The sequence below is a fragment of the Phoxinus phoxinus genome (genome assembly GCF_949152265.1).
Source record: "Phoxinus phoxinus genome assembly, chromosome: 6".
In the NCBI taxonomy this organism is placed as follows: Eukaryota; Metazoa; Chordata; class Actinopteri; order Cypriniformes; family Leuciscidae; genus Phoxinus; species Phoxinus phoxinus.
The window spans coordinates 43,168,791-43,188,070 of record NC_136881.1 but is presented as its reverse complement, the minus strand read 5'-3'; the positions used below and the strand labels follow the sequence as shown (position 1 = coordinate 43,188,070).

General features: G+C 40.9%; 2 protein-coding genes across 3 annotated transcripts in view; both read right to left on the bottom strand.

Moving 5' to 3' along the window:
• LOC307001057 (uncharacterized protein) overlaps positions 1 to 10,933 on the bottom strand; it is a 38,227-nt gene extending 27,294 nt beyond the window's left edge. The window contains exons 1-3 of one of the 2 annotated variants that reach the window (XM_079617162.1): positions 9,626 to 10,933; positions 8,903 to 9,070; positions 8,334 to 8,697 (exon numbers count right to left, since the gene is read on the bottom strand). In XM_079617162.1, coding sequence (XP_079473288.1) covers positions 8,334 to 8,697; positions 8,903 to 9,070 — 532 coding nt within the window. In that variant the 5' untranslated portion in view covers positions 9,626 to 10,933. Of the gene's footprint in view, positions 1 to 8,333; positions 8,698 to 8,902; positions 9,071 to 9,505 lie in introns of both variants that reach the window. The other variant, XM_079617161.1, reaches the window with a different exon arrangement.
• Positions 10,934 to 11,183: 250 nt separating this feature from the next.
• Positions 11,184 to 19,241, bottom strand: LOC307001075 (uncharacterized protein). The gene is made up of 5 exons (XM_079617211.1): positions 18,320 to 19,241; positions 17,598 to 17,765; positions 17,030 to 17,392; positions 11,308 to 12,431; positions 11,184 to 11,272 (listed from the first exon to the last, which is right to left on the bottom strand). The coding sequence occupies exons 3-4, from the start codon at positions 17,217 to 17,219 to the stop codon at positions 11,368 to 11,370; spliced, it is 1,254 nt and encodes a 417-aa protein (XP_079473337.1). The 5' UTR covers positions 17,220 to 17,392; positions 17,598 to 17,765; positions 18,320 to 19,241; the 3' UTR covers positions 11,184 to 11,272; positions 11,308 to 11,367.
• Positions 19,242 to 19,280: the final 39 nt, after the last annotated feature.

Sequence of the window (19,280 nt, the reverse complement as noted above, 5' to 3'; positions counted from 1 at the left end):
ATGTCTCGCTAAATGTCCCTGTGAGCTCAATGTTTTCCCACAGGTAGCGCAGGAGAAACTCTTGACCTTCAGCTGCTCTTTTGATGTCGAGGTCGTTTCTTCATCAGTAGATGAACCTCCATTCACATCTGAAAAAAAGGTATTTAAATGTCTAACTTAAAATGAACACAAATAGATTTAATGAATCATGCACTTACCATCATGAAAATCTATAATATCTGTCTATATTTTTCTATAACTTCTAGAGCTTAAATATTGATCAAGATAGATGTGAAATTGTGATGCAGCTCATGATACAGTGTTTTCAACACATCGGTTCACAGTAACTAATATTTCCACCAGCTGATTTAGGAACACAACTACATTTTTACCCAAATTCTTACTATGATGTGCCATTATAAAAGATAATAAATGCACAGCAAAATCCCCAGTGTTAAATTAACACTGCTCAGTGTTTATATGAGTCCACACTTAGGGTACATTTACACGACAACGATATGCTTAAAACAGAGAAGTTCCCTTTCGAGAACAGTCACTTCGTATTGCGTAGGACCCGAGGAGCCTGTTAAGAGCCGATTGGACGGATGGTTTTTGCCCGGGCGCCAGCAGGCTCGCTTACGTACATGCACTCGGGCTGTCTCTGGCTGTCACAAACTAGCGCCGTTCTTCCCTGAGGTACATGACGAGCTCACCAAGTCATGGCGCGCCCCATACTCAGCGCGGACGAGCTCTTCCACTTCCGCTCTCCTCTGTTGGGTTAGGGTTAGGGTTAGTTCCCAGTATTTATACGGTTAAAATATGTCTGTGTCTCATGTGACTTTGTTTTTTGTACACTCTGTGACTATACAAATCACAACATGTAAATAGGAAAATGTTTGCGTTATTTTGTCACTTATTTGGATTAGTATGCTAGCTGCAACCATTTACATCCAGTCTTTGTGCTAAGCTAGGCTAGCGGTGGGTGCGTCAAACAGACTTATAGCACGCACGGAGATGAAAAAGGTATGTATGGACTTATCTAACTCTGGGGGATAAGTTGAATAGGCTAAAGTCCCCAAAAGTCGGAGTGTTCCTTTAAATGGGTCCATGGCCAATTCTTTTATAGTCAAAAACTCGAGAGAGGAACCATTGTCAAAAAAAATTTGTCCACCACTCTTGTTCATCCAAAACAAACTACAATATAGACTCAAGGTGTTAAATACCGGAATTATCCTTTAATAATTTAAAGGGCCAAGAGCCAAACTAAACCAAACACTGATAACCCCATAATGTTGTGTTTTTCTCTTTCAGTGATTCTGCTTGTTAACATCAGATGTCTTCAATAATGCTTAATCGTCACTCAATTGATCACTTATCGGTAATTATCTCATTAACTTAAAGGATTAGTTCACTTTTAAAGTGAAAATTCTGTCATCATATACTCACCCTTAAGTTGTTTCAAACTGTATGAATTTCTTTCCTCTGCTGAACACAAAGGAAGATATTTAGAAGAATGTCAGTAACCAGACAGTTTTTGGTTCCCATTGACTTCCATAGTAGGAAAAAATATACTATGGAAGTCAATGGGAAACAACCACTGTCTGGTTACTGACATTCTTCTAAATATCTTCCTTTGTAAAGCAGAGCGCATGTGGCGGAAGACAAAACTTGTAGTCCATTATAACATCTACAAAGACACCATCCATGCTTTCAATATGGAACTAGGCAAAGCTAGACAGACTTTCTTCTCAAATATTATAAACAGCAACTTAAACAACACACAACATACAGTATCTTTTTGCTACTGTTGAGAGATTAACAAACCCCCCAAACCAGATTCCCAGTGAAATGCTCTCAGACAGCAAGTGCAGTGAGTTCGCTTCTTTCTTCTCTGAGAAAATTAATAATATCAGAAAGGTGATCAGCACATCCTTGAGTTGCACTGGGGTCAGACAGATCAGACCACAACCTGAGAAAGTAGTTTTTAGAGAAAGTCTGATTTCAAAGAAATTGATGGCAAAATTTTAGAAGAAACCGCACAGCACCTTAAAACATCGACTTGCGCCCTTGACGCTCTTCCCACATCTTTCTACAAAAGTGTGTTAACCCTCTGAGGTCGGCAAACGCGTGGGCGCGTTTTTTTTTTACATAGCAGCAAAATAGACCTAAAATACTCCGTCGGTTTTGGTCATACAGACTTAAGAAATATGAAAAAATAAGCTGTTAAATGTCTACTTTTTTATGTGTCCACTTACAATCGAAATAAAACATTGTGCTTTTGTAAAATAAAGAAAGTAAACGGAGTGCTTTCTGCCTCTCCGTCTCCGTGAACTTTTTTTCTGAAGCACGTCTCTAAATTTATACAAATCTCAGCGAATACTATTCACTCAGACATGAGCTATATATCTCTATAATCATTTAAGTGTGTAGTTTTAAATTATCTAATTCAAAACTAAAACAAATATTCTCTGTTTATGTAATCTATATAAAAAGAGCGAGAGATCAGCCATGCTCATTATCATTCTGGCAGCTCATTACTCTGCTAATGTGACACGCCCATCGAGAGAGCGCCGCTATTCAAACGCAGATTATCTGAAGCAACACATGCAATGCAAACCAGTCAATGCCCACAACAGCTGGAAAACGCACTGTAGTGAGGAATAATAATATCGTGATAATCCTGGAAATTTTACCTCAAACGTGCTGGAGTAGCCTAACAATGGATCCAGCTGTAGATCATCAGTAAGTGCTTTGTTCTAATCGCGATATGAAATGGTGTCTGTAATCCGCAAAAGACTGTTTAAATTTGAATCGCGTTTCTGTGTTTGAATGAATGAACGGCACATATGCATGCGTTTGTTTACTAGCCTACAGCTCGCGCATGTCTGTGTGTGTGAATGAAATATCTATTGCCTACTGAGATGAGTAAAAATCGACTGAATACGTTGAAATAAAATGTCTTTGTATAAGCAACATATTAAACTGCAAATTAACATTTATGCCCTAATATAGGCTATATTATAAAAGACGATATGTTACAGACGAAATATGAAAGACAACATTTCGTTTTGGATAGATTATAAAGTTTGTACTGCCACATCAAAACCTAATTTACAAGGTGCAAACAAAATCTTAAAAGGTCAATATAAGCCTTTTCTCTTTAAATTATTTTTGTGTTTTATTAGTGACAAATTTGGGGAGAGGATAGCCTACATAATCCAAAACTTTCTGAAAATACGAATGAGAATTAACTGCACAATTACTAGAAATGTTTACCTTGGATATTATACAATTTGCAAGCATAGGCCTACACAGTTTGTGGAAAAATACACTTTTTTTTCAAGATGTTTCCAACTCTGAACCAATTCTGTAGATGTGTGTGTGTATGTATATATATATATATATATATATATATGTGTGTGTGTGTGTGTGTGTGTGTGTGTGTGTGTGTGTGTGTGTGTGTGTTGTCTTTGCAATCTTTGTTGTGGCTCAGTGACACCTAAGGCTCATTAGTATGCAGCATTAGCAGGTCTTCTTTGTCTCCAGGTGTGAATGAAGACATTATTCATGACCTTGTTGGATCATTCACGCCCACCTGCATATTGCCTTTCCAAACAAAAAGTGTCTTACAAAATTTAAATCAATCTATTGTTTAATGTGAACGATTAGCCCGGATGATTTTCAGATAATTTTGAAGTAAATACTCTAGCCGACAAGATCCATTAGTCAAAAGTATTGTGGGAATATGTGAAGTTGGTCGTTTGTGGTCTTATATCAGAACATTTAAGTTTGAGTTTTTTGAATAACCACGCATAAATAATATTCTCTCAAAAATGCAAACATGTACATACATGTTGCTCACATATTATGATAGTCATGTTCGTGCTAAATAGAGTGTGATTACACCTTTGCCATTAATATGTTTATAAGCAACTGAAAAAAATACAAATATCAGGGCATGTCAAAATCTCAAGGACCCCAAAAACACCTTAAGCCGCGTTTCCACCGCGGGAACTTTCCCCAGGAACCAGGAACTTTGGGGTGGTACTCGGTGTGTTTACACCGCAGGAACCAGGGTCTAAATGAAGTTCCGGGTAAATATTTCCCCCTCCGAAAGTCCCTGCTCGCGAGGTAGTACTTTTTCAAAGTTCAGGAACTTTCGGGGGTGGGACTTGTGCGCTGAACGTGCTGATTGGTTGTGTTCACTCCGCATTTTGACTGGAGGACTCCACGCAGCATTCTATTTTAACCGGCATTTTTAAAAATCTATTGCGGTTCGTGGCTTCATGCATTAAGAGTTGTCTGTCTGCAAATATGGAATTTAATTAAAAAAAACAATAAAAAAAAACAGCTGGAACGATGACGAGGTTCAGGCTTTATTAAGCGTATTTGTGTAACAGGAAATTTTCTGCGCGTTCGTCCCATCCGTCTTACATTCAATGTCCGCAATACATCACAAATACAACTACAGCACAGTTTGAATCTCCTCCATACTTATTATAAATGTGGCGCTCAAAACTGTTTACTGTGCGTCGCAGACTGGGAGGAGCAGTCGCGCGCAGTTTATAATCTTACCGGTACTTTGGACCGCGGTGTAAACGCAGAAAGCAACCGGTCTGGGGCAAAAAAAGTTCCTGGGAAAAAAGTTCCTGGGACAAATTGTTCCGGGTAATTTCGGTGGAAACGCGGCTTTAGACCCAAGAGGGTTAAACAGCTTAGAAGCAGATCTCCTAGAAGTGGTAAATGCCTCACTTCTCTCTGGAAGTTTTCCAAACTCCCTGAAAACTGCAGTTGTCAAACCCCTCCTGAAAAAGAGCAATCTGGATAAGACTATATTAAAGGAACACTTCACCTCTGGAAAGAAGAATATGTATTTAAAATGGGTCATTTATGTAGAAGAAATGTGAAATTATTTTTGAATTTGGAGCCTTCTAAACTGAGAAAAGCCAGAAAATGTATTTTTGGCTTATGGGGATGAAAGACAACAACTCCCAGAATGCACTTGCTTCGCTGCCCTAGTAGGCCACGCCTACCGGTAAGAGATCGCAGTAAACAACAAGGCTATGCTACTAGTGAGTCTCCGTGAGTCTGCCCAGTATTTTGATGTCGCCCAAAATGTCCAGGATTCGGCTTTTGCGTTCTTCAGTCGCCATTCCTCATGTTCACTGCGGCGAGCAGGAACGAGACTGACGGCCGCGGAGAACGATGCGAGCCCGGTGGCGTGATTACTGATGAGTGGCGCCGGCGCCTGTGAGACGCACGCACCGGTCTCGTATCTCTCACGGAGGAGCGGGAATTTTCCTAGCAATGTTAAAACGCACATCAAACGATCACTTGTTTAGCGTTCATGTAAACACTACAATCAGATTCACCGATCGGAATGAATTCAGTTAGATTGAAACAAAAGGTGTGCGCGTAAACTATGAATGCGACTGCAGAAAGCAAAAGCCGAATCCCGGACATTTTGGACGATCTCGACGGCCGGACATGTCCGGGAAAAAGAGGATGGTCACCGCTACTACTCAGCTTTCTCCACAGAATAAGAAACTGTTAGCTTAGCTTCCAAATAAAGAATGGCTGACACTATACATTCTGTGAGTGAGATCCCTTTATGGGCGGGTTGAAAACATGCGGAACAGCGCCTTCTACTGGATAAATGATGAGCTAGTGTTTGTAGTCTTACCTTTATTCAAAGAAATTTGACTTCCTGCTTTTTATGACACAAATTGATGATTTTTGCGTCATAAAAAGCAGGAAGTGGAACACTTAAATCCTTATTTCTCCCATCTCAGGGGAAAATAAGGGAATAAACCATGACCATTCGAAAATGTGACTGGGTTTCTAAAGATACAAAGTCTAATGCAAATGCGTGAAGTGTTCCTTTAAGCAATTATAGGCCGATCTCAAATCTTCCTTTCATTGGCAAGATCATTGAAAAAGTTGTTTTCAATCAGCTGAACAAATTCTTAAGCTCGAATGGATACTTTGACAATTTTCAATCTGGTTTCCGATCGCATCACAGCACAGAGACAGCGCTCATAAAGATAATTAACGATATTCGCTTAAATACTGATACAGGCAAATTATCAGTGCTGGTACTTCTCGACCTCAGTGCTGCATTTGACACTGTTGATCACAACATACTTCTTGACAGGCTGGAAAACTGGGTGGTGCTTTCTGGGATAGTCCTAAAATGGTTCAGGTCATACTTAGAAGCGAGAGGTTATTATGTGAGTATAGGAGACCATAAGTCTGAGTGGACATCCATGACATGCGGAGTTCCTCAAGGCTCAATTCTTGCGCCACTCCTATTCAACCTGTACATGCTTCCAATGAGCCAAATAATGAGAAAGAACCAAATCTCTTACCACAGCTATGCAGACGACACACAGATCTACTTAGCCCTATCGCCTAACGATTACAGCCCCATTGACTCCCTGTTCCAATGCATTGATGAAGTAAACAGTTGGATGTGCCAAAACTTTCTTCAATTAAACAAAGACAAAACTGAAGTCATTGCGTTTGGAAACAAAGATGAAGTTCTCAAGGTGAACGCATACCTTCACTCTAGAGCTCAGGATAGCTTATTTTAGCCTATGATTTTAGCATCTCGTTAGCATAGCATTTATTTAGTTATTTAGATTATTTCGTGTAGCCTAGCTAGTTATTTAGCATAGTTGTTAGTGTTGTTAGAAGCATAGTTAACTTAGTTAGTAGCATAGTATTGCATCAGTTAGGATAGTGTAGATTTTTAGCATTAGTTTTGTCTGTGTTTAGTACAGTGGTTAGGCTGGTACGTAGGTGTAGTGTTGCCGGTAGCAACAGCGCTGCTGGACTGTAAAACTTTCCACCAGACTTGGGAATTAGGCGCCAGTGTTTACATGCACTTGTGTGCCAAACGCTGCTCTTCCTGCTTGCACTCCACAACCGCCGGCGCGTTTTGCTGGATATTTTTTTTCACATAGCGGCAAAATATGCTTAACGGAGGTCAATAGTAATAATAATCCACTCAGATACTGGACCCATACTCTCTTGCGCGGCTGCTTCGCTAGCATCGTCGGATGCCGATCGCGATGCGGGAGTTAATGCGATGCGACACCGCAGTTTGAGCTCGCGGCTCGAATTGATATGGTTTTGGCTCTGTGTCCACAGACAATTCGTCCACTTCAGGGGAAGGTGGGGGAGAAAAGTCCTCGACTTTAAATGACCGCTCTGTTGTAAAGCTACTTGTGTCACTCCAGTCACTCTCCATCTTAGCGAGTCTGACAGCAGCAGTCAATCACTGCGGGTCTGTCAATCACCCGCTCAGCCCCGCCCTCGGTTCGTCCGTTGGGCTCTGCCCACTTTTCCAGCATTTTTCAAATATTGCCAGTGGGTGGAGTCAGGCTCTGACCAGGGGTTTAGTTACCCTTTAAGCAAGAGTCTTGTGACAAAAAGTATAATAGGACATTATAGCCATAAAAAAATTCATAGTACTTGGGTACTTAAGTACATTTGAAGGCAAATACTTTTGTACTTTTACTCAAGTGAATGTTTAAAGGCAGCACTTCTACTTTTACTTGAGTAATATTTTACCTTGAGTATCTTTACTTTAACTCAAGTACATGGTATGTGTACTTCGTCCACCACTGACTGTTTGCACTGTATTTTATTATTTTATTTTCCAAACTGTGATTCAGGAAGATTTTATTAATTTTTAAGGCTGTCTGATTGGAAGAGATTTTGAAGGGGAACGGGAGAGCTTCACTCCGACGAGGCAAGTGAAGATTAGCTATACTATGGAGAGTATAGAGGTTCGCTGTTTGTTTAAAACAGCAAAAGTGAAACGTGCTCTGTGGGCCCATTGGGCAACCCCAGCAGAGGACGTCCCTGGATTGTAGGTCCAGTGGCACCGCGAACCTGCTCAATCACTTCCATCTCTTAATTATTCTTATTTCTTTTGATTATTTTAATTTCTTCTATGTAAAGCACTTTGAATTACCACTGTTTAGCTTTGCATTTACTGAATGAGCACTGTGCCACTGTTCGTCCGACTGTTTGCACTGTATTTTATTTTCTAAACTGTTTTAATTATTCTTATTTCTTTTCTTATTTATGTAGTTATTTTAATTTCTTCTATGTAAAGCACTTTGAATTACCACTGTGTATTAAATGTGCTATATAAATAAACTTGCCTTGCCTTTGTGTTCAGCAGAGGAAAGAAATTCATACAGGTTTGAAACAACTTAAGGGTGAGTATATGATGATAGAATTTTCATTTTAAAAGTGAACTAATCCTTTAACCTTATAACACTCTGAGTGTGAATTATATAAACATTTAACACTGGGGATTTTGCTGTGTGGAAGATACATACCTGAAGGAATAAAATCATCATCACTTCGATTATTCTCATCCTCATTTTCTTCATCATCCTCATTCTGAACATCTTCATCCTCCTCCTCCTCCTCCTCATGGCTCTGTTGTTGTTCCTCTGCTGTGGTTTCTTCTCCTCGTCTCTCGATCAGGTTCCTGCAGTCCTCCAGTTGGACGGAGCACATCTTCATCTGCTGTTCTCCAGCGTTACAGTCAGAGGTTTGATCAGCGGATCCATGATCCTGAGCGTCAGTATAACACAGTAAAGTGAGGCTGAGCTCTGAGTCCTGTGTGTCTCTGGATCTCCAGACTGAATCCTGAGCTTCTGTCCCATCAGTCACACACACTGAGAACTTCTCCAGATCCTGACAAACACATCATAGATCAACACAAATAAACAACAACCTGTTAATATTAGCCTCATTACTCAGCAGTTATCTCTAGCGGTTATACTGGTGATTTGTTTGCATATTTCGCTGTTAACTTAATTTGAGATGAGCATAAGAAGTGAGAAGCTAACACAACTTTGGTTTGATTGAGCTGAAGGATGAAATGATGAGCTGCTCAAACCTCTCTGTTGGGTTTGTCTCCTCTTTCTCTCAGCTTTGCCTCCAGTGACGCCACCTCTTTCTTCAGCTGACAGATTTCAGTGATGAAATCCTCAATATCCAGCATGGACAGATCCGTTCCTACTGATTTACAGCAGATCACATCCATCTGCTCTCTCATGGTCAACATCTGTAGACAAACATCATCATCATTATTACAAGACACATTTATAATGAACTGACACTGATTTAAACTCAAAATGACTAACCGAATAAGAATTATTGCATTTTCTGATAATATGAATATACCAGTAGATATTAATTGCAGATATAAATAAACTTATGTTTAGACGTGATTATGCTTAAATTCATTATCATAGGAATATCATATAATACATTATCATGATCTAAAACTGCTGGAGTTAAATGCAGATTTCAGAAATTAAACATGATAATGTGATGCTTGTTTCTAAGCGTCATTTAAGTGTCCAGCATTGAAAATTATACATTTTTACTATGGTTTTATTACAAATATCGCAGTTAAAACACTGAGCTGTAGTAGAAGTAAAGGTAATGTGTGTTTATAAATATACTTAGACTATTATTACAAATACCCTTTACTTACTGTGGTAAAATCATGGTTAATTCGTTTTTTTAATGATAAATGCGAAGTAGTTGTTCATTTAAAGCTCATTAAAACACTACAGACAGAAAATCAACAATCACTAAACAGTTAAAAACATACCTCAGTCTCAGCGCGCCAGGGTTCCTCTTCTTCAGTGGCTTTACCGGCGGACTGAAGTGCGCCACAGCGACTCCTACAGGCTTCAGTGAGAAACGCTGGTCAGTGTTTACAGCAAACTCTCTCCGTCGTTTTCTCAATCAAAAATAAGCTTGAATTCCTGTGGTGCAGCGATGACCGTGAAAATACCGCCAAAACCGTCAGCTAGAACACCATGTTTATGTTTCTTTCTATGGTAAAAGTAAAATTGTTCAATTGATGACCACGATGTAAGTAAGTGAGGTTTAGCTGTTGTTTTTGTTCTTGATTTGTCATGTTCACAGCACCACTTGATTTCCTAACGTTTCCGTATCATGTATTATTGCATTTCTGTGTCTGAATCAGTTCAGCTCTCTAAACATGAACTGAGGTAAATCATTTCTTGCCCTGATGTGGTACTGTCATGTTTGTAGAGTTAGTAGGGGGCACTCGTCTGAAGTATAAAATCATTGGTTACCCGTAAGCCAATCACATAACGTTTGGTTATGACGTTTGTTATGCGCCAGCTCAGCAGCATCGAACTGCCACTGTAAACACATTATAAATAATGCGAAAACGAAACCATCGAGAGAAATACCGGAGTATCGCCTTGCCGGCCTTTGGCCTCCCCAGTTTCTCGCTGACGATCGGCAATATTTGATAAATTAAACTTTTACCAAAACCTGTCGGGAGTAGGGTCACGACATCACCTCCATTCAAAATGTTTACCAAACACTCTTCTTGTTCGACCTTCAGTTTGGAAATGCCGGGAATATTCTCCACAACAGAGCGAATTGCATCCCTTGTCTCCATATCCGCGGTCGTTTTCGATTTCCCCAATCTCAAACTCGGCGCTTAGCGTCTACGTCACGGCTCTCAGCCCGCCCTCTGTTCGTTGATTGGCCGGCTGTTTTCAGGCCGGAGGAAAACTGAGAGACATGTCGATGTCTCAGACTAAGTACAGAAGCGAAATGAAATTGAGCAGAAGTACGAAGTCTGATGTAGTCAGGCTAATTAAAGAGAAGTTAGCTGCCACAAAATGTTTTCCATCCAGAGGATTAATTTCTTTGCAGCAAGTATCTTACCTGACAAGGTGGCACAAATGCTCAGGGAAAACACATGCAATTGAAAATTAATAACATTGTGTGAAAGGAAAACCATGGCTCTTTCTTGATTAAATAAAACGTATCCCAATGAAAACCATCCAACACTGGAAAGACTGGTGCAACTCTCAACACTTAAAACATGTTTATCAATGTTATGCAGGGTCGGGAACCCGGAAATCGGTTCTTATCCAGAACCGAACAGTGTTTTTGAAAAACACCGGAACCGTGCACAATTCCTAAGTTCCGAAAACTACCACTATTACTCACTACTATTTTTTTATTAGTTGTTTTAATCAGTTTTATTGATGGGAACTGAAACTAGAATCGTTTGGCGGAACCGGAAAATTTCTTACGATTCCCAACCGTAGTGTTATGAAATCCAGGAACTCATAGATACTATCTTGAGGCTTTTTAATATGTCGAGTTCAATCAATCTATCAAGTTAAATCATTGTTCAATTCTGTCCAAATCAACTTCATATACAGAGTTTGGTTCAATTCATCTTTACTCTCTCAATCCACAAGCTAAATGTGACACTGCCCCCTACTGGCAGAAAGAGCTCAATGTGCAGTTTCAGGATGAGCTGAATGAGTCTTATCCAGATTTACTGATGAAAAGACACTATGATGATTCAGGAGCAGTTTGATCTTTAGTGTGTTTCTTCTGGTGAGTCTGGAAACTGCCTAAATAAGCGAATCTCTCGTCGCAGATGGAGCAGCGGTAAGGCTTCTCTCCTGTATGAACTCGCTCATGAGTCTTCAGGACGCCTAACCGAGCAAACGTCTTGTCACACTGAGAACACTTATACGGTCTTTCTCCTGTATGTTTTCTCTTATGCATAGCTAATTGAGTGTGTTGCTTGAAACTCTTCCCACAAACGCCACAGTGATACCGTCTTTCTCCAGTGTGAACTCTCAGATGAGGTCCAAAATGAGCCAGACTAAAGAAGCTCTTCCCGCAGTAGGAGCACAGGTACGGTTTCTCTCCAGTGTGAGTCCTCTCATGGCAAGTCAAATAAGATTTGTTACGGAATCGTTTATCGCAGTGTGAACATTGATACGGTTTCTCCCCAGAATGCGTTTTCTGGTGTGACTTTAGACAGGTTGAGTTTGTGAAGGTTTTCCCACATTCGCTGCACTGGTACGGCCTCTCGTTGGTGTGAACGCGCACATGGCTCTTCAGATGGGGTCTGTGTTTGTAACTCTTCTCGCAGTGAGGACACTTGTACGGCCTTTCGCCCGTGTGGATTCGCTTATGAGCATCAAGATTCCCTTTGGTGCTGAAATACTTGTCGCACTCGCTGCAGTGGAAAGACTTTTTGCTGTGTGTCTTTATATGAACTGTCATATTATGAGGAGTGGTGAAAAAATCCTTCCCGCACTGTTCACAGCGAAACGCCTTCTTCACGCTGTGCTCTTTTGAATGACGTCTCTTCTCTTCTAAGGTCGGAAAGCTGATGTTGCATCTCTTGCAGGAGAAGTCTTTACAAAGTTTCTTTATTTTTAAGGTCGGAAAGCTGCGGTCAGAGAAGTCTTTCTGTTCTGCGTGTTTTCTCTCATGTCTCGCTAAATATCCCTGTGAGCTCAATGTTTTCCCACAGGTTACACAGGAGAAACTCTTGACCTTCAGCTGATCTTTTGATGTCGAGGTTGTTTCTTCATCAGTAGATGAACCTCCATTCGCATCTGAAAAAAAAGGTATTTAAATGTCTAACTTAAAATGAACACAAATAGATTTAATGAATCATGCACTTACCATCATGAAAATCTATAATATCTGTCTATATTTTTCTATAACTTCTAGAGCTTAAATATTGATCAAGATAGATGTGAAATTGTGATGCAGCTCATGATACAGTGTTTTCAACACATCGGTTCACAGTAACATCGGTTCCACCTGCTGATTTAGGAACACAACTACATTTTTACCCAAATTCTTACTATGATTTGCCATTATAAAAGATAATAAATGCACAGGAAAATCCCCAGTGTTAAATTAACACTGCTCAGTGTTTATATGAGTCCACACTTAGGGTACATTTACACGACAACGATATACTTAAAACAGAGAAGTTCCCTTTCGAGAACGGTCACTTCGTATTGCGTAGGACCCGAGGAGCCTGTTAAGAGCCAATTGGACGGATGGTGTTTGCCCGGGCGCCAGCAGGCTCGCTTACGTCCATGCACATGGCTGTCTCTGGCTGTCACAAACTAGCGCCGTTCTTCCCTGAGGTACATGACGAGCTCACCAAGTCATGGCGTGCCCCATACTCTGCGCGGACAAGCTCTTCCACTTCCGCTCTCCTCTGTTGACGGCGCCACGGAAAAGGGATACGAGAAACCGCCTCCTTTTGAAGAGGAGGCTCGCCCACTGCTGCTGGATGGAGAACTAGAGCGGTTCACCCCTCCTCGCCTCCTATACCAGCATGGGACCTTACCAAGGTTCTTGGAGCCATGAAAGGCCCACCATTTGAGCCGCTTCAGTCAGCTGACCTTAAAGCCACTCTCGCTAAAAACTGCTCTTCTGCTGGCACTGGCATTAAGCGAGTGGGTGATTTGCAGGCGCTCTCCACGAGCCCTTCCTGAATGGAGTTTGGGGTCAGTGATTCCAGAGTCACCCTCAGACTGAGACACGGCTATGTAGGTGCTCTCAACTCCGTTCAGAGCGCAGGTCTTCACATTAGCAGCACTTCCCCCCTCAGTTGATGACGAGGTAGCTAATATGCTCTGTCCTGTCAGAGCTCTCAAAATCTACCTGGAGCGTTCTGCACCGTTCAGACAGTCAGAACAGCTCTTTGTGTGCTTCGGGGGCCGCACCAAGGGTTTTCCGGTCACAAAGCTATTTCTCTGGATTACGTCTCAGTGGGACGAGAATAGTGATCGACCGATATATCGGCCGGCCGATACATCGGGCCGATATTTGCGATTTTTACGTGTATCGGCATCGGCCGATACACGGCTGCTGCGTTCGCCAATATTTTTTTCCCGGGATTATTTACAGACAGGCGTCCACAGGCAGCTCTGTGTTGCTGGAGGCGCTGCACTGCCCCTCCCCCACTAGCAGAGCGCTGGAATCTGCTCTTCAAGACAACGATAAGTTTTAAACTTTTAAAGCATATTTTAACTGTTTGACTTGGCTGAAATATTGCCATACACTTTGAAAGTGGGACACGTTGCTCTATATGTGCTTGCAACTATAACTAAGCAAGTTTGTGGGTCCAAATGGAAAACGCGAATGCCTCTATAAAACTGCTTGTCATTGTATTTAGGGAGCTGCAAATAGCTAAATTGTACGCTATAGGCTATTCGTATGCATACGGTAGCTGTTACGAACACTGGTCATATATAGGATTAAATAATGCCGACGTTGTTCCGTGGTATTTGTGGGAGTTTTATTCAGCGACCACCTGGCTGGGGTTTGGACGCATACGTGTCTCTCCAGTGTTTCCCACACAGACTAATTTGTGGCGGTGCGCCACAGAATCAACACTGGACGCCACATATTGCGTTTTTTGGCGGTCGCCAAAGCTAATTTTTATTCTGCCAAAGCCTTATTTGATCGGTGAGTGATGTATGATTGACTGCTGCTGCGCTTGTGACAGGTCGCATGTTACTGAACGAGCAGAGAGAGAGAGAGCCCCTCCTCCGGGCGCGCGCGCGCATTCTCACCTATGCTCCAAACTGTCTTGCTCTCCCTCGCGCATATTAATCCAAATCAATTGAGAATTGACATAATGGTAAAAGGTCGGAAGACCGAAGTTTCATGTGGAGCATTGGGAGATTTTTTCCCCTGAATTACCGCTGGGTGTGAGAATTGTGCTAAAAAAATTCTTCTCTAAAAAGCGTTCTGCGCATTCAGCTGACACAAAACACACTTTCAATAAACCCAAAAACCTATCCAGTGATTAAATGTTTTCTGTGTTGACCCAAATCTTGAGCGATGTCCTAAACTGCCGGGATAATCACACAAACGCGTACACGTCCGCTAATGACTCCTCCGATTCCCGCACTAATGGCTCTTTTGAACCGATTCCTTTTTATGAATGGTTAAAACAACTGATCTATCCAACACTGAACTCACCAGAAGTCTAAATCAGTGTAGGCTATGACAAATACTTTACAATAAAGCTAAATTTATTTAACTCTAGTTAACTACATTAGTTATTATTAAACTGCACTTCTACAGCATTTATTAATCTTTGTTAATGTTAATTTCACCATTTATAGTAGCCTTATTAAATCAAAAGTTGTATTTGTTAACATTAGTTAGCCTAATGCACTGTGGATAACATGAACAAATGAACAGCTGTATTTTTATTAACAAAGATTAATAAACAATAGGCTACAGTAACAAATTTAGCTATTACTCATTTTTAATTATGCTTAAATAGGCTAAGTATTTTCAGCACTGAACTCTTTTTTTTACTTGTTCGGGTTAGCACAGGTTACCCTCACCTGTTTTTACTATTTGTTAAATAGTTTTTAGTTCAATAAATGTTCCTTTTTTAAATTGAGGCTTGTAACATTTGTTATCATCATGATAATTGTGTCAATTTTATGATGTATATTGAGGGAGCAAAAGCAGTATCGGCTCCAAATATCGGTTCAAGAAAATCGGCAGCCCATATCGGCCATCGGCGAAGGCTGATGAAAAAAAATCGCCATCGGCACTAAAAATTCATATCGGTCGATTCCTAGACGAGAATGTCCCATAGGCGCTAGAGCCCATTCCACAAGAGGCATGGCCTCTTCGTGGGCCTGATTCAGTGGTGTACCCATTGAAAACATGTGCAGCGGCCGGCTGGTCCACATTTGTCAGGTTTTATAATATGGAGGTACCCTGTTTACAGACTAGAGTCCTCTGTGTAATGGTTTGACCTGTGATTGGTCAGTCTAAACACGATTACTGTACATAAGCAAAAATTGTCCTGAGGTAATATATTCGGGTGGTATTGGCCCTTAGGGGTCCTTCCATCCTTATATATCATAAGTCCCGACTTAGGTCTGGTTCCATTAAGATATCCTGTCTGGGATTTATTAGTGGCTCGTGCCTTACTGGGAGGCCCGGGCTATGCCCTGGGCTTCGGTGCAGGACGTAGTCAATTGCTAATGATGCATAGTTTTACATTGCGTCCCCACTGCATATTAGCTACCCAATACGAAGTGACTGCTCTCGAAAGGGAACGTACTCGGTTACTATCGTAACCTCGGTTCCCTGAGAGTAGGGAACGAGTATTGCGTAGCCTGCCGCACCATTGCAATCTGTCGGGTGTGTTCGGTGTAGTCGATTTAACCTGATGCTATGGCGAAATAGATGTGCTTTTATAGCTATAAGCCACGCCCATTCTGGCGGGCTCTGACGTGCTTGGCGCCAAGCTGCCTGATTGTTTTGCACGTCTGAGCTGCCTCGCCATAGGGTGTGCAGTTGCCTCAGCACAGCCAATGGGCGAGCTAGATGCTCTGCTGGTATTGCTGTGCAGCTGCACTGCGTTTTAAATGATAGGCTTCAATATTCTCGAGGAAAGGAGTATCCCCACTGCGTATTAGCTACGCAATACTCGTCCCTACTCTCAGGGAACAGAGGTTCCGATAGTAACCGAGTATGTTTTTCCTTCGAGGTTCGCACGTACAGGCGACACCATTGTCAAAACAATCCCCATTCACACGGATCCACGAAAACGGCTGAAAACGCTGTATTCTGCTGCCTGCCAGGCCACTAGATGGCGATGAAACACTATAGATTGAACACATAATACGCATGTGCATGAAGTCATCGTCTACAGAGATTCGCGTTTCTGTTGTTTAGATGTGGACCGTTTTCATTAACTAACATTTTTCACTTTGTTCTTCTGGATTTAATAACTGAATTATAACAGCCAAACAAAAATCAGGTTCTGCGGTTATCAATCCGCCCAAGTAGCAGTGCTTCGCCTTCAGAGAATATAGTTCCCAGTATTTATACGGTTCAAATATGTCTGTGTCTCATGTGACTTTGTTTTTTGTACATTCTGTGACTATACAAATCACAACATGTAAATAGGAAAATGTTTGCGTTATTTTGTCACTTATTTGGATTAGTATGCTAGCTGCAACCATTTACATCCAGTCTTTGTGCTAAGCTAGGGTAGCGGTGGGTGCGTCAAACAAACTTATAGCACGCACGGAGATGAAAAAGGTATGTATGGACTTATCTAACTCTGGGGGATACGGTGAATAGGCTAAAGTCCCAAAAAGTCGGAGTGTTCCTTTAACACTGGGGATTTTGCTGTGTGGAAGATACATACCTGAAGGAATAAAATCATCATCACTTCGATTATTCTCATCCTCATTTTCTTCAACATCCTCATTCTGAACATCTTCATCCTCCTCCTCCTCCTCCTCATGGCTCTGTTGTTGTTCCTCTGCTGTGGTTTCTTCTCCTCGTCTCTCGATCAGGTTCCTGCAGTCCTCCAGTTGGACGGAGCACATCTTCATCTGCTGTTCTCCAGCGTTACAGTCAGAGGTTTGATCAGCGGATCCATGATCCTGAGCGTCAGTATAACACAGTAAAGTGAGGCTGAGCTCTGAGTCCTGTGTGTCTCTGATCTCCAGACTGAATCCTGAGCTTCTGTCCCATCAGTCACACACACTGAAACCTTCTCCAGATCCTGACAAACACGTCATAGATCAACACAAATAAACAACAACCTGTTGATATTAGCCTCATTACTCAGCAGTTATCTCTAGTGGTTATACTGGTGATTTGTTTGCATATTTCGCTGTTAACTTAATTTGAGATGAGCATAAGAAGTGAGAAGCTAACACAACTTTGGTTTGATTGAGCTGAAGGATGAAATGATGAGCTGCTCAAACCTCTCTGTTGGGTTTGTCTCCTCTTTCTCTCAGCTTTGCCTCCAGTGACGCCACCTCTTTCTTCAGCTGACAGATTTCAGTGATGAAATCCTCAATATCCAGCATGGACAGATCCGTTCCTACTGATTTACAGCAGATCACATCCATCTGCGCTCTCATGGTCAACATCTGAAGACAAACATCATCATTATTACAAGACACATTTATAATGAACCGACACTGATTTAAACTCAAAATGACGAACAGGATAAGAAAATGATTGCATTTTTTGATAATATTAATATACCAGTAGATATTAATTTCAGATATAAATAAACATATGTGTTTAGACGTGATTATGCTTAAATCCATTATCGTAGGAATAGTACATTATCATGATCTAAAACTGCTGGAGTTAAAATGCAGATTTCAGAAATTAAACATGATAATGTGATGCTTGTTTCTAAGTGTCATTTAAGTGTCCAGCATTGAAAATTAAACATTTTGACTATGGTTTTATTACAAATATCACAGTTAAAACACAGCTGTAGTTAGAAGGAAAGGTAAATGTGTTTATAAATATGCTTGGACTATTATTACAAATACCCTTTAGCTACTGGTTACTGTGGTAAAATCATGATTAATTCGTTTTTAATGATAAATGCTAAGTAGTTGTTCATTTAAAGCTCATTTAAACACTACAGACAGAAAATCAACAATCACACAAACAGTTAAAAACATACCTCAGTCTCAGCGCGCCAGGCTTCCTCTTCTTCAGTGGCTTTACCGGCGGACTGAAGAGCGCCACAGCGACTCCTACAGGCTTCAGTGAGAAATGCTGGTCAGTATATCGTGTTTACAGCAAACTCTCTCCGTCGTTTTCTCAATCAAAAAGAAGCTTGAATTCCTGTGGTGCAGCGATGAACGTGAAAATACCACCCAAACCGTCAGCATGAACAAAATGTTTGTTTCTTTCTATGGTAAAATTGTTCAATTGATGACCACGATGTAAGCTGTTATTTTTGTTCTTGATTTGTCATGTTCACAGCACCACTTGATTTCCTAACGTTTCCGTGTATTATTGCATTTCTGTGTCTGAATTAGTTTAGCTCTCTAAACATGAACTGAGGTAAATAATGTCTTGCCCTGATGTGGTACTGTCATGTTTGTAGTTAGTATTACTGCTAAAAGAAGCTGTAGCTGAGTTTATCATTTACATGAGACCAATATGCCAAATAAATAAAACTATCAGCCTGCACATTAAAGAGAAGTTAGCTGCCACAAAATGTTTTCCATCCAGAGGATTAATTTCTTTGCAGCTATCTTACCTGACATGGTGGCACAAATGCTCTGGGAAAACACATGCAATTGAAAATTAATAACATTGTGTGAAAGGAAAACCATGGCTCTTTCTTGATTAAACAAAAGTATCCCAATGAAAACCATCCAACACTGGAAAGACTGGTGCAACTGCCTTATAATCATCATTGAGCCGCTTTCAACACTTAAAACATGTTTATCAGCGATGTAGGGCTGGGAACCAACAGTGTTTTTGAAAAATACCGGAACCGTGCACAATTCCTAAGTTTCGGTTCCGAAAACTACTACTATTACTCACTACTATTTTTTATTAGTTGTTTTAATAATTTTTATTGATGGGAACTGAAACCGGAATCGTTTGGCGGAACCGGAAAATTTCTTACG

Excerpts from the sequence above, each read along its gene's own strand:
- LOC307001075 (XM_079617211.1), bottom strand. The coding sequence starts at position 17,219 with ATGAAGATGTGCTCCGTCCAACTGGAGGACTGCAGGAACCTGATCGAG. Across the intron at positions 12,432-17,029 it reads TGATGATTTTATTCCTTCAG|ATGCGAATGGAGGTTCATCT; the intron begins GTATGTATCTTC and ends CTTTTTTTTCAG.